The 17,497-nt window shown below is 51.6% G+C and overlaps 2 protein-coding genes across 12 annotated transcripts in view; both read left to right on the plus strand.

Annotated features, from left to right (window-relative positions):
- Window positions 1–17,497, plus strand: part of DHX37 (DEAH-box helicase 37) — a 282,506-nt gene that overhangs the window by 202,530 nt on the left and 62,479 nt on the right. The gene's annotated exons all lie outside the window — the stretch shown is intronic.
- The window catches only part of NCOR2 (nuclear receptor corepressor 2), a 240,334-nt gene that overhangs the window by 81,976 nt on the left and 140,861 nt on the right, over window positions 1–17,497 (plus strand). For all 11 annotated transcript variants that reach the window (XM_068412732.1, XM_068412731.1, XM_068412739.1 and 8 more), the window contains 2 exons: window positions 3,034–3,161; window positions 12,229–12,409. In XM_068412732.1, coding sequence (XP_068268833.1) covers window positions 3,034–3,161; window positions 12,229–12,409 — 309 coding nt within the window. The remainder of the gene's footprint in view (window positions 1–3,033; window positions 3,162–12,228; window positions 12,410–17,497) is intronic.

A 17,497-nucleotide genomic window follows, 5' to 3' on the forward strand; every position in this document is an offset into this window, starting at 1 on the left:
CCTGCTGTGAGGAGCTGCGGCTCTGGTGATGGTACCAGCAGCTGTTTGTCAGCGCTCCCCATCGCCTGTCTTCCCAGCAGCAGCCGCACAGCCCCACGTCGCTGCTCCCTGTCCCCGCTGCTCGGTGGGTCGCTTGGAGCTGGGGCAGTGCAGCGTGGGGCTGAGCTGCCTCAGCCCTGCAGAGCTTGCTCCTTGCTCTGAGTTCCTGGGGGTGTGTGCTCAGGAGCTAGCGCAGGTACATAGTTTGAAAGTGAATAATGTAGATTTTCCTTATCGTTTTTCTAATATCAGTTAGCTGGCTTCGCCCTAAGTGTTGGAGACGGTGCTTGCTGGTTTCGAAGGGTCTGTTTCTTGCATGCAAGGCTGATGGTCTGGGCCAGGGCAGTGACACAGCATGGTGTAATACCAGGTGGCTTGGGAAGGACTAAGACAGCGATGCATTTCTGGGACTGGAAGGTGGGGATGACCCAGCCTCTTCACTGCACTTGGATGTCAAGCTGCTCCCAGCAGTAGGGATCCAACCTTCCTCTCCTGGCTGGGTGAATTCTACAGTTTTCCGAGTCCAAAGTGATTTCGGTTGCTTTGCTTTGGTTTTGTTTTGGAAACATTCCCCCTCCTTCCCCTGAGTAAAGCAGCTTTATTTCTGTCAACAGAAGTGGCAAAGGTGCTCATCTTCTCTTCGCATCTCTGCAAACTCTCCTCCCACCCCCCAAATCTGTTGATCCGCCAGAGCCCCTGACTACCCATGGTCTTTCTGCTTCCTTAATGTCTATTTCATGACCTTTACTGAATTTATTAAATTCTGCAAAACTTCCACAAAGTACATCTGCGTGGGAGCACCTGAACCCCAAGGAACGACGGGAAGGTTGGTGTAAAAGGAACAAAGTCCTGACTGGAGGCAATAGGAGAATTGAGGACCCTGGAGAAGGTGCTCTGACACATCAGCAGCTTTGGGGGGGGATGTGGGAGGAGGGTTTGCAGAGGGCAGGAAGAGATGCAAAGAGGAAGAGGGAGAGGGTGAGCAAAAAATAGAATTGAGCAGAAACCAGCAAAGCAATGGAGAGGAAAAGGAGCAACGTGTAGCTTGGGGCTGCAGAGTCTTTTAGTTGTTTTATTTCAGGTGTCTTACAGCTGCCCTTGAGCAGGTGCCAAGGCTGTGCTGGAGATTTTGGGTCAGGATGGGGATTAAACCCTGTTTGTGCTCAGTGCTTTGGTGGTGGGGAATTCGTGGCACCCGCTGGACGCCGCTCCCCCGTCTCTGCCCGCGCGGGGATGGTGCAGCGGGGCTGGCAGCACGGTGCCTCCCAGCATATGTCTTTAAAATGCTGCTAAACATAACTGAAGCCTCTTCTGAAGGCAACTTGTAAAACCTTCCCAGCGTCTGCATTTGAAAAACAGTCATAGCTCACAGTGCAATTTACTGTAGTAACTTTCTGAGCAATTAATCCACCTACGTCCTGCCAGGTCTCCTGCGGTTCCTTTGACAGTTCATCACAGGGCCCAGAGATCTGTCAGTTTTCACCCTCCTCACTAATTTTTAGGTTACGTTCTCTTCTGGTAGAGCCGAATGCTGATGGGAGTGAAGCGGAGCAGGTCAGAGGGAGCTGGGCAGCATCTGGAGAAGCAGGAGCTAGGGCTGGCCAGCCTTGGGAGGCACCTCTGCCGTGGGCCCCAGCTAACGGCCCGGCCTCACGAGCGTCCCCGTCACCTCGGGCCACGCCAGTGGGCCCTGAGCTCCGCCGGCCATGGTCTGACAGGGGTTAGAGGAGGTAAAGGCAAAGCTCAGCTGAGTGTGGGCAGGGGGAAAAGGAAAAACAGATGGTTCTTGGGACATGTGAGAGCCTTTTTTTTTTTTTTCTCAAGGGCACAGCCTTCGAGCCTCCCAGACAGGTAAATCTTGTTTGCACGCCCACAGAAGGGGACAGTCCTGATTCTGGGCCTATTGGTGTGTCTTCCCAGACACGGTGTGTTTGTTTTGTAGGTGGATGTCAGGAGCTGTGTCGCTCTTTTTATTTTTTTTAATTTAAAACCAGGACAAGAGCGAATGGGGGGAAGCTCGCTGTAGGCAGCGATTCTGCTTCAGCCAGGGCTGTAAGAGCTAACGGACCCTTTCAGATGTCTGAGCTTGTCCCATCTGTGGGCTGGCAGAGGTCCCTGGTGTTTCCCAAGATCATTTTAGACTCTTAAATTTCTTTTTTCTTTTTGAGGGAGTTGGAGCTTTCTGATTCCAGCTGAGAACTGTTCAAAATAGACTCCCAGGTGGGACTGGTTCTTCTCACGTAAATGTGTGTCAGTGTTACCAGGGATATTCTGTGGCAGGGCTTTCTGTGCCATTGCTGAAGGTCTTCGTTAATTAGATGATTAGTTTTCTGGTCAAGTATCTATCTGCAAATAAAAAATAGCAGTTGAATGTAGCTTCTAAAATACTGTTGCTAGAATCTGTCTGTGGCACAGAGCAGGAGGGCTTATTTAATTAAACTCAGGAACATACTGTACTGTACTCTCCAAGGGTCAAGGAACAAAAGGGACGTACACATAATAAGCAGCAAACTGTCCTTTCAAACCCCTTGAGCTCAGCCCAGGGGAGCTGTGTTTAAAGGGACACTCTCAAGATAACATTTGTGATTTCTCTTCTTTTTTTTTTCTTTTTTCTCTGTACCGCTGTGTGGATTATTGAAGCTGAAAGTATCCTGTGACTTTTAATTTTCTTCTTACCTGTTCTTCCTCTTGGATTTGAAGTTGTCCTCAGGACTGCTTGGATGCCAGACATCCCTGTGTGCGTGCTGGGGTCCCATCCCTGGAGCCAGCCTGCGAGCAGCCCCGGTGAAAGGCTGGAGGCAGGTTGGACCAGGGGCCGGGCTACCCCCCAGCATGGTGCTGAACTGGGGGTCACTGGGAACCCTTCTGGGGTGGTCCGGCACCCAGTGCTTCAAAGGAGGAGTATCTATATGGCTTCTTCTGAGTTGCTGGGGTTCAGTGTTTGCTTGAAAGTTGCTGCCAGCCTAACGAGCTCCTCTGTGTTTGTTCCTGCAGGACGTCGCGCTGCTGGAGTACCAGCATCATTCCAGGGATTTCGCTTCCCACCTCCCGCCGGGGTCGATCATGCAGCCGCAGCGGCGGAGGCCGTCCCTGCTCTCCGAGTTCCAGCCGGGCAATGAGAGGTACCAGCTCCGCGCCTTCCCCCGCGCCGCGGGCATCCCCACTGCACAGGGAGCGCTTGGCACAGCGCTGCGATGCAGAGGGGCCGTGTGAGACCTGGGCGGTGTTACGCCGTGTATCGGTACTGGCTGTGCTCAGTCTCTGTGCCAGCCTTAGCTTTGTTGGGCTAATGCAAGCGGCACCTTTCCCTTCTGGTTTCTTCCCTTGGACTGTCGTGCATTTTAAAGACATCTTAAAAACACCAAAAGACCCACCCTCCTCGCTTCTGCGAAGCTCCACGTCGGTGTAACTGGTTACATCGGCTTTCTCCAGTGTAGAAGGTGAAGCCGTGTGGTCAGGTTTGGTCTGTGGCTGCCAAAGCTGAAGGGAGGAGTGAGCAGAGCTTGCTTCCACTGCGCATCTCCGCTTCCTCTGCTGCTGCTCTTCCTCCCCGCTTTCATTGTTTTGGTTTCTCTTTCTGCAGTCCCCTTGCAGCTTTCTCCGAGCTGCTATTTCTCCTGCCTGCTCCCCTCACAGCTCTCCTGGTGTCGCCGGTTGCTGCCGTAGCCTCCCGTGGGAGGCTGGCAGGGTGTTTGGGTGCTCCTCAGGCGAGCGCGGTGTGGCTGGAAATGCTGGAGATGCTTTAACCGCAGGAGCTGATCTGTGCTGAAGGCCGGCACTCTCACTCTGTCTCATCACAAAGCACTGCTCTCTCACAGTTTCTCTTCTGCATTTGATGCTTAGTGGGTTTGGAAAAAACTGGCCTGGAAGTGAAATACAAGCCTTGCTACAGTACAGTTATGCAAAGTGGGTTTGTTTTTAATGCTTATTCCTTCGTTGGGTTAAGAATAAAACCAGTGCAGAGTCAGAGATGAATCTGCTTCTCTAAAATCATAATTGTTAGGGGAGAGGAGAAGGACCTCAGTGTGCTGGATGCGTAAGGGCATAGGCGCAGGCAGGACCCTCTTTTTCTAGCGGGATGTGTTCGGCTTGGTGCTCAGCAGAAACAAACCCATGAGAACTGGGAGGCAAAAAGCAGCCTCCAAAGTTAGTTTTGTGTCTGCCCTCCTCGATGTGCTCTTCTGGATTGTGCCTGTGGCACCTGCCTGTACAGAGGGTAATTGCAGCACGTTACACTGCCTTGGCTTGCTTTGATTTCTTAGTGCAGAGTAACGTGATTAAGTTGGACGTGGGTCAGATTCAGCTAAATTTGGGGGAGATGGGTAACAAAGACCCAGCAACACGCCTCTGCTTTTTTTTTTTTGTTTTTCACACTACTTACAGTTTGCAAAATGCAGACCCAGTTCTGCTCTCCCGTCAAATGAAGGTCTCAAGGTCTGAATATGCTATTTAAAACAACGTATCTTGGTTCTTCCATATAACTAAAAGAACCACCTGCAAGCCTTGGTGTCTGCTGTGCCACATGCCTAATCTGGTGTGGTCATCCGAGCATCTCACTTTGGCTTACAAATGTTTCAAAGTTATTTTAGTGTTGACAACCACGTGAGTGTGGGTAAATGTTAATTGAGGTTGCTGAGTCTAGATACACATCCAAAGGGTTGTCACAGTTACTTCAGCATTTTCAACCTGAATGGTTAAGTTTTGGCATGCTGTAAAAAGAAACTTTCTTTGTAACAGACCCAACTTACATTTCATCCCTTGAACATCTGAAAAATTGAATTTTTGCAACAGTTATACTGGGTAATAAAGCTAAAAATACCACTGAAGTTCAGCTCAGTTGGCATCTTGTGCCAGAATGCTGGGACTCGTTAAAAAAAAAAATTTGAGGGAATCTGGGGAGGCAGGATGGCGGGTCTGCAGAAACTTTCAACCCAGTGTAATTAATTATTGAAGTTGTTCAAACTGGGTGACATTGGGGCTGGGGAGGTGTTAGTCCATTCTGCAAAGCCAGCTGCTTTAAGCACTGCACTTAAAACTCTTTCCTATGGAGGCTTTGCTTTTTCATCTTCGTGGTGTGAGGATCTGCTCTAAAACAGCACCTGATGGGTTGTAAATGGAGCCCCTTGGGTGTTTGGTTGCTCACCTGAGGGTTCCTCAGGTGCTCAAGGGCCAAGACCCTGGAGCTTCTGGAGCAGGTTGGGTTGATCATTGATGTCAACCCCAAAAAACAGGTCTGTCTCTGCCTGGTACGGAGCAAAGCCTGGACAAGGGAGGGTGGTGAAAGGAGCCCTCTCTGCAGCTGAGTCCCTTTGGCAGGTTCATGCCAGGCGCATCTGTAAGCACTTTGGCTTTGTTCCTGGGCTGGGATGGATGGTTTTGAGCAGAGGCAGCTGGCTCTCAGCGTGTGGGGCTGGGGAGGAGGGAGCAACCAAGAGCAAACAAGCAAGGTCTGCAACACGGATGGGTTTTCTGTCTCTCCTGGCTGCAGGTTTGCTGTAGCCACTGGGGTGGTGGTTAGTTGTGGTTCAGTGAAAACGGAACAAGTGCTGAAGCATTTCACCATGGGCAGAGTGTTCTAAGAATGAATCAGGTGTTGGTGGCAAAAAGCTGTTGAGTGGTAACTTGCTGGAAGGAATGGGGTCCTGCATTTTGGGGCCTGCTGAGCAAGAAGCTCATTGAATGTCAGGCTCGGGCAGCTGGGTGTCCCCACAGCTGAGCCTGGTGGGTCAGGCAGAATGGGGAGAACCAGTTCCTGAAGTGTCACATCATTGTGGGCTCTCCTCCCTCAGGGATGACGTGCCTCCTGCTTCCCATCCTGGGCAGGAGATGTCCTGCAGGAGAAGACTGCCCTTCTCCAAGTCCATCAGCCTTGAGAGTCGTCATCACCCCTTGGTGGATGGGTAGAGACTTGAACTCCCTGTGCCGCAATTCTGGCTTGGAAGAAGGGAGGAAAACTTGAACCACTCTGAATCTGTTGCTATAGGGAAAGTTGGCTCTGTGTCTTTGCAGGGATGTGCTGCTTTCCTTGGTGGTTTTTTTCATAGCAGGCTTTTTCTTGGAAGGATCTGCAGACTTCCCCTTAGCTTGTTCGGTCGGCTGTGCCAACTGGACTGCAGGAGCGAAGAGAAGTATTTCAGGATCTGCTGTTGGTACAAGTCGTACCATGAATACTTGCAGAGGAATGTCCTGGCAAGGTGACAAGGATCAGGTTTTTTTTTTTTCTCTTATATATATATTTTGGTCTGCAAAAAGTGAGAAAAACTGGGTTGAGTGTTATATGGAAGGTGCCAGCGAGGTGAGGCGAGGGGTCTGAAAAATCAAGGAACTGGATTTTTCTGACTTCTTGTGTTATGATTTTAGGGAAAGATTCCCGGCAGGAATGCTGGGGTGGATAATGGCTTCTCTGGCAGAAAACGTGGCTGTAAATAAGCGGTGTGCATGCTAACAGTATATTCCACCATCATCCAGAATAAGATGAGTCACTGTTTTCATAGCAGATTATTTTCCCAGTTCATGAGACCGTGCTCCTCCTTCGGAGCCGTTCTGCTTAGCAGCCATGAGGAGGTTGAAGAGTTTGCCTGGTGCTGAGCTGAAGTATGACATTTAGGGTACGTGCAACAGCTGCTGTGTTTCTGCAGCCATCCGAGATAGCCATGTGCAATATAGCATGAGAGCAGGCCTAATTACTGTGCTTATTGAAGGTGATTAATCCTGCTGGCTGAGGAGCCCGGGGAGCGGTGGGAGGCGGGCTGGTGTGCGTGGCTGCTGGAAAATCACACGCAGCTCTCGGCCTTCATCTGTGATGGGCCAAATGGCACCAACTGCTCCCGAGTTAACAGTTAACAGCGCGACTGATCCGGTTTTATTTATGGTCTTTAATTAAGTTTCCATTTTTAAAGGTGACCCTTTTCGCCGGAGTGGGCGGTGGTGCGGCTGAAATCCCTGCAACCATACATCTTGGTGTCTTGTCACACTTGAAGTGATGTTCTGGGAGCTGCATTTTTTTTTCCTCCCCGTAAATGAACGTGGGAAAATAACGGCTGGCAAGGGCAGGTGCTGGTGTGTGGACGCTTGGTGCTAGGGTCAGGCCTTGCCTAGCAAGTACCCTCTGCTCTGATGTGGGCTGGGGGCATGTCCATGGGTGGGCACAGAGAGCACAGAGGAGATGTGGAGATACTGGGCTTTGTGGAATGAGCCAATGTGCCCTGGCAGGGAGGTTTGAGGGGGAACCTGGGCTTTGCCTTGGCTGGGATGGAGAGGTGGAAGTTCATCAAGCAATTTTCCCATATTCCCATATTTCCAGTCTTGAACCAGATTTATTTTGGGGGAGGAGAGGTGATCTTGCAACGTATGCAGCATGCCTGGTGAAACGTGGCATGTCCCTCAAAGCATTAGTCCAGGGAGTGCTCCAGCCACCCAGGACTGCCAAAAAGGGCTTTGCAGCGGGGCTTCAGGCTTTGGGTGCCTGGAGAAGGAAGTGAATGAGGAGCATGTGGGGAAGCTTGTGGAGACACGCAACTATTTCTCGTCCTCCTCCTGAGTGAGCCAGTGCCGTTGTGTGGCACAGTGTTAAAGCTGCTGGTGGTCCCGTCCATGAATAATTCAGGCTCTGTTTATGGGGCTTTTCAGGATGCAAGTTGTCAATGCAGCATCTGCTCTCATTGAAATTGCAGTTGGCTTGGAAGAAGTTGGCTGAGGGGGTTGTGTGGGGTGGCTGAGGCACAGGTACCTGCCCCTTGCATGGGCATGCCCAGCCGGAGCATCACGAGGGTGCACATGGGACCGCCTGGTCACAGGCGCTCGCTCGGACCTCGCGAGGACCTGGGAGTCCTTGAGCTGGGCCACGTGGTGAGCTCAGCATCCTGCTCGAGGCTGTCCCACACCTTTGGCTTGTGAAGACTCAATCCTGCTGCTGGCAGACGTTGCTTAAAGCGTGGGAACTCCACCTTCCCCACCCAGACAGGCTGTTCTTCCCATGGTCTCTGTTGTTAAGTTGTGATGGTTTTTCTCTCTCTCCAGCTCTAGGACAGAGGGAATATATCAGCCAGCTCTGTACGTGATTTTTTTAGCTGCCTGGTGGCAGGTTTGCTCCTACAAACCCTCTGGTTTCACTCTTTAACAGGTCTCAATTTGCCTGGTCTCCCACTCTGGATATCATTAGGCATAAAGGGGTTGCTGAAACCTCTGACAAACCTTAGCGTTGGCTATAAATAATTCAACACTAGTGGTTTTCGATATTACTCGCTCTCAGAAGCATTTTATTGTCTGTCTGTACCTTGGGGGGCTGGAGACTTTTTTTAAAAACTTATTTTTGGAGACAATTTCCCACTAAACCGTCTCAGCCAGAGGAAATAAACAGCTGCACCAAGGCTATCGTTTACCTTGGTTCTGGCTCCAAGAAACAGCGAGAGCCAGTTTTCCAGCTTGGTTACGTTGTTTGGCCCCATGATGTAGGGAATAATATTTGTGGATGGGAGCAAAATTTAAAACGTGCCTTTGCTGGGAAGTTGGTGGGAGCCGGCTCGGAGTTGCTGCTCGTGTTTTGAGCCCTTGGTGCAGCAGGCACATCTTCATGGAGTCAAGCTGGGTTTGCTGGGTGTTGCAGAAGCACAGTCGTTCCTCCTGCTGCCACCTTCTGCTGCTCAGCTGATGGAGAAACAGGAGGGTGTGAAGAGCAGGGGAGGGCTGTGCTGCTCTGCTGAGCTGGGCAGTGTGCTCCTGAGGTGGGGCTGTGCGGTGGGAGAGTCCGCTTTGACCTCCGAAAGAGTTTGTACTTGCCCATTGCCCTGTGATTTGGCTTCAGCAAAGAAGATAAAGGTAAGATCCATTTAGGTCTCATCCGGGCTGCTCTTACAAACCCCAAGGGCAGCTCTGGATGTCTCGTTTGATCCTCTGTCCCAGGAGAGAGATGCCCTCAGCTTCCCCTATACCCAGCTAGCAGTCATCAGCCCATCTTGTGCTCAGCTGGTTGTGGTGTGTAGGTATAACGTAGCAGAAGATGTTTTCCCAGGTCCTGGTGACCCACCCGTGCTGGAGCGAGTCACAAGTGCCCTGCACTTGCTGTAGGATTTTATCTGCTCGTACCTTCCTAACGCCCCGTGTGAATGTGCTGAGGAAACAGCCTCAGAGGATGAGTAACGCGGCTCCGCAGCTGGTAGGGCGCGATTAGTTTGTCAGATTAGTAATAAACCAAAGGTCTAATCTTGGGTTGTCTTTGGTCTTCTGGCCCCAGACCTGCCCGGAGCAGAGCTGTGGGTGGATGGCTGGACGTCGGGGCAACCCCTGGGCACCCAGCCCTGCTGCGTCAGCACAGCTCACACCGCTCTGCTGCCTTTGAGTAGGTCAGTGTTTGTGGTGAAGGGCTCCAGGTGAGGACTAACCTGCCCCGCTGCATAGTTAATGCTGGCATTGGGGTTATTTCGTTTAATGATGCATAACCCACATGCAATTAAAAACGCTCTTTCCCTTCAGCAAAGTAGGAATCTCTGGAATAAACCAGCCAAGCGGGAACTACTTGGAAAACACAGCAAAACCCCAAACTCGGTGTAACGGGAGAGTTTTTCAGGCAGGGCTATTTTTACACTGCCAGCGATGTCGTTGCTGTGTAAGTCTGTTGTAAAGCGCTCGCTGCAGGTGTGAATGTGAGGAGTGAAAGGTGTGAAGGCTTCAAGCAGGAGCTTTTGTACTTGCAGCCGGGACAGGCTGAGCGGGTTGTGTCGGGCAAAGCGCTCTCGGGAGCGGCTGGAAATTCCAGTGGATAAAGTTAACAGCAGTTCCAATGGATGTGGAAATGGAAATAAAATAGCACCCTATAACATTGCAGCTGCTTTTCCCGACGTGGCCCCTGCCTCGCTGTAAGTAACTGCCTTTGTAAAGCTGGGTGTTGCTCTTATCTTAAAAATACATGTTTTTTTTTCTGAGCGTAGCAGTTGTGTTGGGTTGAGTTCCTGACAACTGCAGAGGTCTCAGAGCTGTCCTGTGTCAATTAGCAGCTTCTTGCTAATATGGCCTTAAAAAAAAAAAAAGAAGTGAAAATAAATACATGTGATTTTTAATTGCCTCGGTCCAGCAGAGCCTCGGGTGTTGGAATATTTTAACACCTGCCCAGCTCAACAGTTGGTTATTGTTGCTGGGTTTTACAGCAGACGTCGGCACGCAGCTGCGGGCGGGCAGGGTTTGCACGAGGGGTTGGGACGGGCCAGCAGGAAACTTGAGAGGTGCCAGGAGATATTTCTGGGCTTGCTGAGAAAAGCTTGAGGATCACTCGGTGTGAAGGCGTTCGCAGGTGAAGCGAGCTGTGCTTCGATGCCAAGTTAAAGCTGTTCTGCTCTGAAGAGTTTGCAGTGGGAGCTGTGTGTTGGCTCTCTCGTAGGCTGGAGATCGGAGCGGCAAAGGCAGTGCCGGAGCCTCCCTGCGCTCCCGTCCCCGTTTCGCTGGGGAGGAGGAGGAGGATGAGCCAGATTCTGTTTCTGTGTGTCAGCAGCAAAGCTGCGGCCTGAATCCCAGCGCTGGCCGCCTGTGCCAAACCCACAGCAGCGGGGTTTGGCCTGCACATGCTTTGTGCCTGCTGTTGATGTTTAAATTAGAAGGAAAAAAAAGAAAAAAAAAAGAAAAAAAAGAAAAAACCCTTTATCGTGGTTCCCTGGCACAGGGTTGAGTTCATGGCACAGCTGCTGGGGCGGGCAGAGGGCTCTGCTCGGAGGTGGTGCCCCGGAGAAGGTGGCTTTCTCCAGGGTTCCTCCTCTCTGGATGCAGTCCAGAGCTGTTACAGCTGCTGGAAACACTCCCGCTGGCTTCAGAGGGCTCTGGGTCCTTCCCTCTTTGTCATCCTCTCCGAGATACTTAATTAGCTGGGTAAAAATTAACGTCAGCAGTTGCAGTTTGTGGGTGGGGGCCAAACGATACACAAGACCCCCTGTTCTATATGCTTGCTCTTGGCAAAGAGCATCCCCTCCCTTCCTCCCCTTCGAGTAGCTTCAAAGGCTGTTTAGTTTATTGCTGTTTGGTAACTCGGAGGATACTTCACCACGCAGCTCAGGAGAACTTGAACAATCTTGTTTAAGGAGAGAGAAAAAAAAAAAATCCGTGTTTTTTTCCAAGCTTTGAATCTCCTGTGCTTCATTTTATTTTTATTTTTTTAAGAGACGCTTCTGCCTGAAGTGTTAAAAACACACCCTTGGAGCTGCTGCAGCAAAGCTGATCCTTGGGCATAGTAAAAGGTTTAATGTATTTTTGTAGGATCTCTTTACAATTCCCACAAGAGGATCCTGCTAGGAAAAATAGAGCTACAAAAAAAAGTTTTACAGTTTAAAAAAAAGCAAAACCAAACCCAATTCCCAGGTATTACCAACTGCATCATATTTAACAGGTGAGAGGGCTTTGAGCCCGGCGTGACTCCTCGGTGCAGTTGCTATCGCTGGATAATGTGCCTTTACAGCTCGCCAGGTCTGTGTCAGAGACGTGCAACTACATGTGGCCAGTTTCTTTCCTCCCTCATCCTGGAAAAATAAATTCCCACTGTCTAGCCACGGAGGAGTGTGCATTTTTTCCCAAGCATATAATCTTTGGTATTCTTATAGAAGATGCTAAATATAAACAGTGGTGCAGGTACATTTGACTGGATAAGCCAAACGTGGCAGAAGGGAGCTCCGCCTGGTCTTAGGGGCTGCAGGGGGATTTATGGGCCAGATCTGAGGATTTTTCTGAGCTTTGGCTTGTCCTGGCCAGCCCGACCCACGTGGCGTGACAGGGAAGGCTCAGACCTGCAGCCTCATTCACTCTGCCCTGGTGTAGGGACAGCCACCCACTGCATGTGGTGGGACAGGAGGTGGCAGTGAGGCTTTCCAGGTGACAGATGCTGAGGGCGACAGCAGGGTGGCCCATAGGGCTTGGAGCGTGGCTGTGGTGGTGCACCCCACGTCCTGCTCCCCTGGGTGATGCCCAGTTCTGCCTGCGTGCAGTGGGCACTCCAGGAGATGTGCTGTGCCCAGAGGCTGAGCGATGGAGCTGTGCCTCCTGGGTCTGCAAGACCTGAGTTGTTTGAGTCCAGGGCCACCCAGCCTCCCTTCGTGCATCCTCCTGAGAAATGGGCAGGAGTTGAGCCCTCTGTCCTCGAGTAGCTTGCAGTCATAGAGCAGGGGAGAGCAGAGGTGGTTTGTTTTCTAAAGGCTCCTTTCTCTCTGCCCCCAGATCTCAGGAGTTGCACCTGAGGACTGAGGCGCATTCCTATCTCTCTGACCTGACCAAGCCGTCGGACTTGGAGTTCATTGAAACCAAGAGACCGCGCCTGGATCTGCTGCAAGACCCACTGATGCGGCACTCGCCTCTCCTGAACCAGAGCCAGCAGGGAGGGACAGAGGATCTCTCAAAGGTAAGAGGACAACAGTCAGGGATGCTACCTGGGTGTGGGGTCTGCTTTTTGGGATCCCTCTGGCCTGTGTGGAGCTACCTCTGAGGCTCTGAGCTGCTACTGAAATCGGTGTAGATGGCGGTTCCTGATGCATCGAGCAGTGCTTGGTGGTGTTGGATGGTATTCAGTGACATGGGGGGACCTCTTTGGGGAACCAGAAGCGTATCAGCTTTCCCCATAGCTGTTATACTCATGGGCTTGCGTTTACTGGGCTATTAGATGCCCCGGAACAATTTGGAAGTTCCTGTAGGCTGAGTTAGGGATGGTCATGTCTGACTCTTCTGGATACTGTGCCTTGATTTGATTTTTACTTGACCTTCCTCATTTGTCACATCTCTTTATTTAATATTAGTGTTTGAAGGGTTTGAATCGGTTGCCGGTGGTTCTTTAATATAATCTTCCCCAGGAAAGCCTCCCTTGTCCTAGTCTCATTTAACAAAGCAAATTGTTTACTTGCAATTGTCCCCTCTGCACATGTAATAAATGTCGCAAAGAGAAATCCCTCGCATCCTATTTGGATGTACTTTCATGCTCTGTTGGGGTAAATCGTGTTTGATTTTGCCTCGAGCTTGGACATATTCCCGGTTGGCAGGAAAGCCTTGCTGGGTAAAGAGGCTGGGGGCAGCTGGCTTGTGCTGCCAGTGGGAGCACCGAGGGGTGGTGCAGCTGCAGGCTGGGCTTCGGAGATGTCCGAGCCCTCCGTGAGATGAAAAGGGAGGGGGTGGCTTGGTGTATCGATGTGGGAGCTGGCTGAAATAACACGCAGGCAGGAAAGCTTTTGTGTGGGAGTGCCGGGATATTCAGACGTCTCTTATCTGTACAGTACTGGTGGGCCGTACAGGAGATCCCTCTGACCTGTCCCGAGTGAGAAGGACATGTAATTTTAGGGTAATTCAGATGCCAGGGGAGGCCTGGCTGGATCTCCTGGAGGAGAGGGCTGAGGGACTGCCGATGAGGAAGGGTGAGCTGGTGCTGGAAGGGATGGAGCAGCTCTTTTTTGAGAGTCATATTTGAACTCAGCGACCATGCGAAATGCACCAGACGCATCAGCTCGGTCTCCTTTGGCTCTTGATAGTGTGTTGCCTCGGAAAAGATGCCCCCAAGGTGCTGTGGCCATTCTGTGTCCCATCTCGCTGCTCCCTCCGAGATACGTCTTAATGAGGCGATGCTGTGACGAGCCAGGAGTCTGCTCGTGCCCCTGGGATGTGTTGCTGTGGCTCTGGACTGTGTACTCGGGGGATGCTGGGTTGGGTGGCTGACAGGGAAGAGAAACTGTTGACCATGAAACAAAAAATATCCCTCTCCAAAGACGTGAGGAAACCAGGACGCCTTTTCTGTCTGCACATTATTTCCATCAGCAGTTCGGAAAACCACGCATTGTCTCAGCTATTTGTTTCTAATAGGCAAAGCTGCTCTTGAGGCATTAGTTGGTGAGTTCAGAGGCTGCACTCGCTTCTTGATCTGTGACACGTTTCCAAGAACTGCATGCATTTTATGGGGCTTAAAACATTTGTTAATTGAAGAGAGAGAGAGAAAGCTGTGAGATAGAATTCAGCGAGACAAGATAATGCTTTTAGTGGAGCCATTTGTAATTTCAGAGTCTGGAAGGAAGGAAAAAATGTGCTGTCCCTGACTGGTGAGAGCCTAAGTGGAGCTGGGATTAGTTGCTCAAAACTAGCAGGGGCTGTTTCCAGAATGGGTTTGATGGAGCTCACTGTAAGGCTGGGATCATCTCAGTGCTGTTCAAGTGGTTGGGAGCAGAAGGCAAGTCTGGGGTGTAGGACCACCCTTCTGAAGGTGTATCTGCCTTTGCAGCTTGGGAAATCGGATTAATAGCGGTCTTTCGGCTTTATTCTTGAGCAGTCGTCCTCAGACTAGTCTATAAACTGCTTGTGGACATTAAGGTCGTGGTAAAGCTCCTGCAGCTGATCTGTGCATCGCCCTGAGCCTCAGCGTGTTAGAGGAGCTGATCTGGGTGTGCTGGTCCAGAGGAGATGCAAAGAGCTGAGACTGGTCTTTGGCCAGAAGCTCTGGACACTTGTGTGTCTGGGCTGTTTGCACGTGTAAAACTACTTCTTGTGGCCATGCTAAGCCAGCAACAGTTGAATTCAGCACTGGGCTCTGATGGTGTAAATCACCATCTGGAACAGCTGCTGAAGACCTTCCCGAGAGGCTCTGTGCTGAGCTCCATGACCACCATCAGCTCCTCTGCCTGGCTGGTGTGACCTCCTAAAACAACACGTCACGATGCAGCCTGTCCTGGCGGCGAGCTCCCACTCTGCTCCGTCCCTGCGGAGACTGGCCCGCGCCTCGCTTCTAGCAGCACCGTGGTGTTCCTGCTTGCTCAGCATGTCCTCTGCTCCCAGGGGTTATTCTGCAAGCTTTCCTCCCTGCAAGCACTCTGCAAGGTGGGTGCAGAGCCAGAGGTCTCTGCACATCTGAGAGCTGCACGTGGACCAGAGTGGTGGCACACGTGTGGTGGCAGGATGCGTGTCCTGGAGCAGTGGCACAGATGTGGCAGCAGGATGTGTGTCCCAGAGTGGTGGCACACGCCTGGTGGCAGGACGCGTGTCCCAGCGACCAGAGCCGGAGAGAGAAGTTTGCTGTTCCGTCTGTGCTGCTGACTCAGTGCCTGATGGAGCTGTTCGGTACTTTATCCAGGGCAGCTTTGCAGGCCGGGTGAGATGCACCACGTGAGCTGAATATTACTAAACACACCGGTCGTTGTTTAGACAGAGTATCCTCGGAGTTGTTGGCTTACCCCTTACCCCATTCCACGTTGTTGCAGTCACCGCGTGGGGAGGAGCTCAGTTTACTCATCAGAGTAACAGCGCTAGGACTGCTTTTCGTGGTGATTTTGCACATGGAGCTAATTTTTGCACAGTAAAGAGTTCCCCAGAATCCTCAATGCAAAGGGTGAGGGTTTGGCTGTGTGCTCTGGGTGCCAGCCTGGCTGTCCCAAGGGGCGTCACTAACGCTGCAGCAATGGATTTGGCTTTTGGGCAGTGGGTACCTGCTGGTCTCTGCTGGTTCCAGGTCAGCGAGGGAGCTGAGATGCAGGATCAGGTCTGTGATGGTGTGAGTTTAGCACGTCCCCGGTAACTACCGGTTACGTGGGGTTGGTAGAGCCCAGGGGAGAGAAGTTAACACCATTCCTGCGCGTTTCTGAGGCCTTTGTTTTGGGCCATGATCTGTGCTCTGAACACAGATGAAGTAGTTGATGTGGCAAATGCTGGTAACAGGTTCCAGCGTTTTTTCCCTGAAGAGAAATGGATTTCTTATGTCTTTTATTCCTCATCTACCTCTCCCAAAGGTGGGGTGAGCTGGACCCCTTTACCCCGTTCAGGATCACTGCAGCCTTGCTCCAGGCAAGGCTTGGTTTGCAAGGAGAAGGTGATGGCTTCTGTTAGATCAGTGTGTTACAGCTGGAGCAGACAGACCCAAAGCAGCAGCTTTACAGACAGATCTCTGTTGGTCTAGTAAAAGATATTACCTTTCCTTATGAACCTTGCGTTGCTCGTATCCTCGAACGCTGGTGTTTCTTCTCAAGCTGACGTGCAGAAGGTTGTTTTCTTGCTTGCTTTCCCTGACTTGAGCATCTTTTTCCCTGCGAGAGAGGTTGCTGTGACATTGCTGCAGTACACGTAGTGCTGGGCTCCTGCTGCCGGAGGGAGCCAGGAGGGCTCAGGCGAGCTCGGTCTGCTGGGGGAGAAACGCAACCCCCCCGTGCCCTCTGCGCCAGCGTGGGCTGACGCTGCCTCCGAGAAGGCGCTCCCTTGAGCAGGCTGAGAATAACCAGGCAAAGCTAAAGCAGGACTGTTTTCCCGATCAGCGCGAGCCTGGATGTGAGGTTCGCTGGAGGAGCTGCCGTGATGCAGATTTGCCGGGTGTGCGCTTGGCAGAGACGCAGGAGCTGGTTCCCAGGACCCTCCGTGGCTTCTGCTTTCTTTCCGATAGAGAAAGTCACAGACCTTCATCACGTAACAGCAGATCGCAGTAAACCAGACAGCCCCAGAGCCAGCCAGGGATGCGCTGCACCATCCCCTGTCCCGGTGCAGCCCCGTGGGGACGGGAGCGCGGCGTGTCTGCTTGAGCGGCGCCTGCTCTCCCCTCTCCAGAGCTGGATGTTGGTCCTGTCTCTCCCCTTCCATCCCTTCTTATTCCTGTTATGCTTCCACTTGTTGTTCCCATTCCTGAGGCTGCTTTTCCACCACGTACGTGGTTTGCTGCTCCTTCCTATAGGATGTGAGTCAGTCGTGAGCTGCATTCAGTCCCCTCGCGAGGGCTGGCTGGCTGCGCTGACGCGTAGCCCATCGCTCCGGCAGCGATGTGCTTACGGGGAGCCCTGTAGTCCCACGGGTACGGGGCTGGGTGGAGGCTTAGGAAACCTGAACCTTGCTGCCATCTGCTCTGGCAGGCTGCTGGTCACCGGGTAAGTCTCTTCCCCTTTCCGTATCTCAGATTTCCCCATCTGTACAAGGGACAATGCCACTTCCCGCTTTTGTCAAATAATTAACAATGATTGATGGAAAAAGGCTGTTAAGAAGCCATGTGCTGTTAGGACTTGGACTCTGCTTTACATTGTTGAAGAGTTTTAATTTCTTCCCTTTCTGCATGACTGTTTTTGTTGTGCTAGGGACTAAAACATGGAATAAGAAAAGGGAAGGGGGGAGCCTTGGAAAAGACAGCACCAAGGCCAGGAAATACGTATGGCAAAGCAGAAATTAGGGCAAAGGGTATTTTGCTTTGGTGCACGGTAATGTGGCTTTAAAAAGCAATTAATTGAAAAAGGAGGAATTAACACATTTAAAATGCCTTTTTAATGATGCATTGCAGCCAGCAGCGTACATGCCAAATTTCACACTGGCTGCCCGTTCCAGAGCCCAATTTACAATAAACTCCTGGAAAACAGGCTGTGGGATGGAACGGCTCTTGGCTCGCCCGCTAACTCCCGACCCGGCCGCAGGCTGGCAGAGCACCGAGGACAACCGAGGGGCCTTTCGGGAGCCCTGGCCGGTGCCCTGGCAGTGCACACACCGGGGGAGAGGA

Source organism: Nyctibius grandis, chromosome 14 (assembly GCF_013368605.1).
Source record: "Nyctibius grandis isolate bNycGra1 chromosome 14, bNycGra1.pri, whole genome shotgun sequence".
NCBI classification, from domain to species: domain Eukaryota; kingdom Metazoa; phylum Chordata; class Aves; order Nyctibiiformes; family Nyctibiidae; genus Nyctibius; species Nyctibius grandis.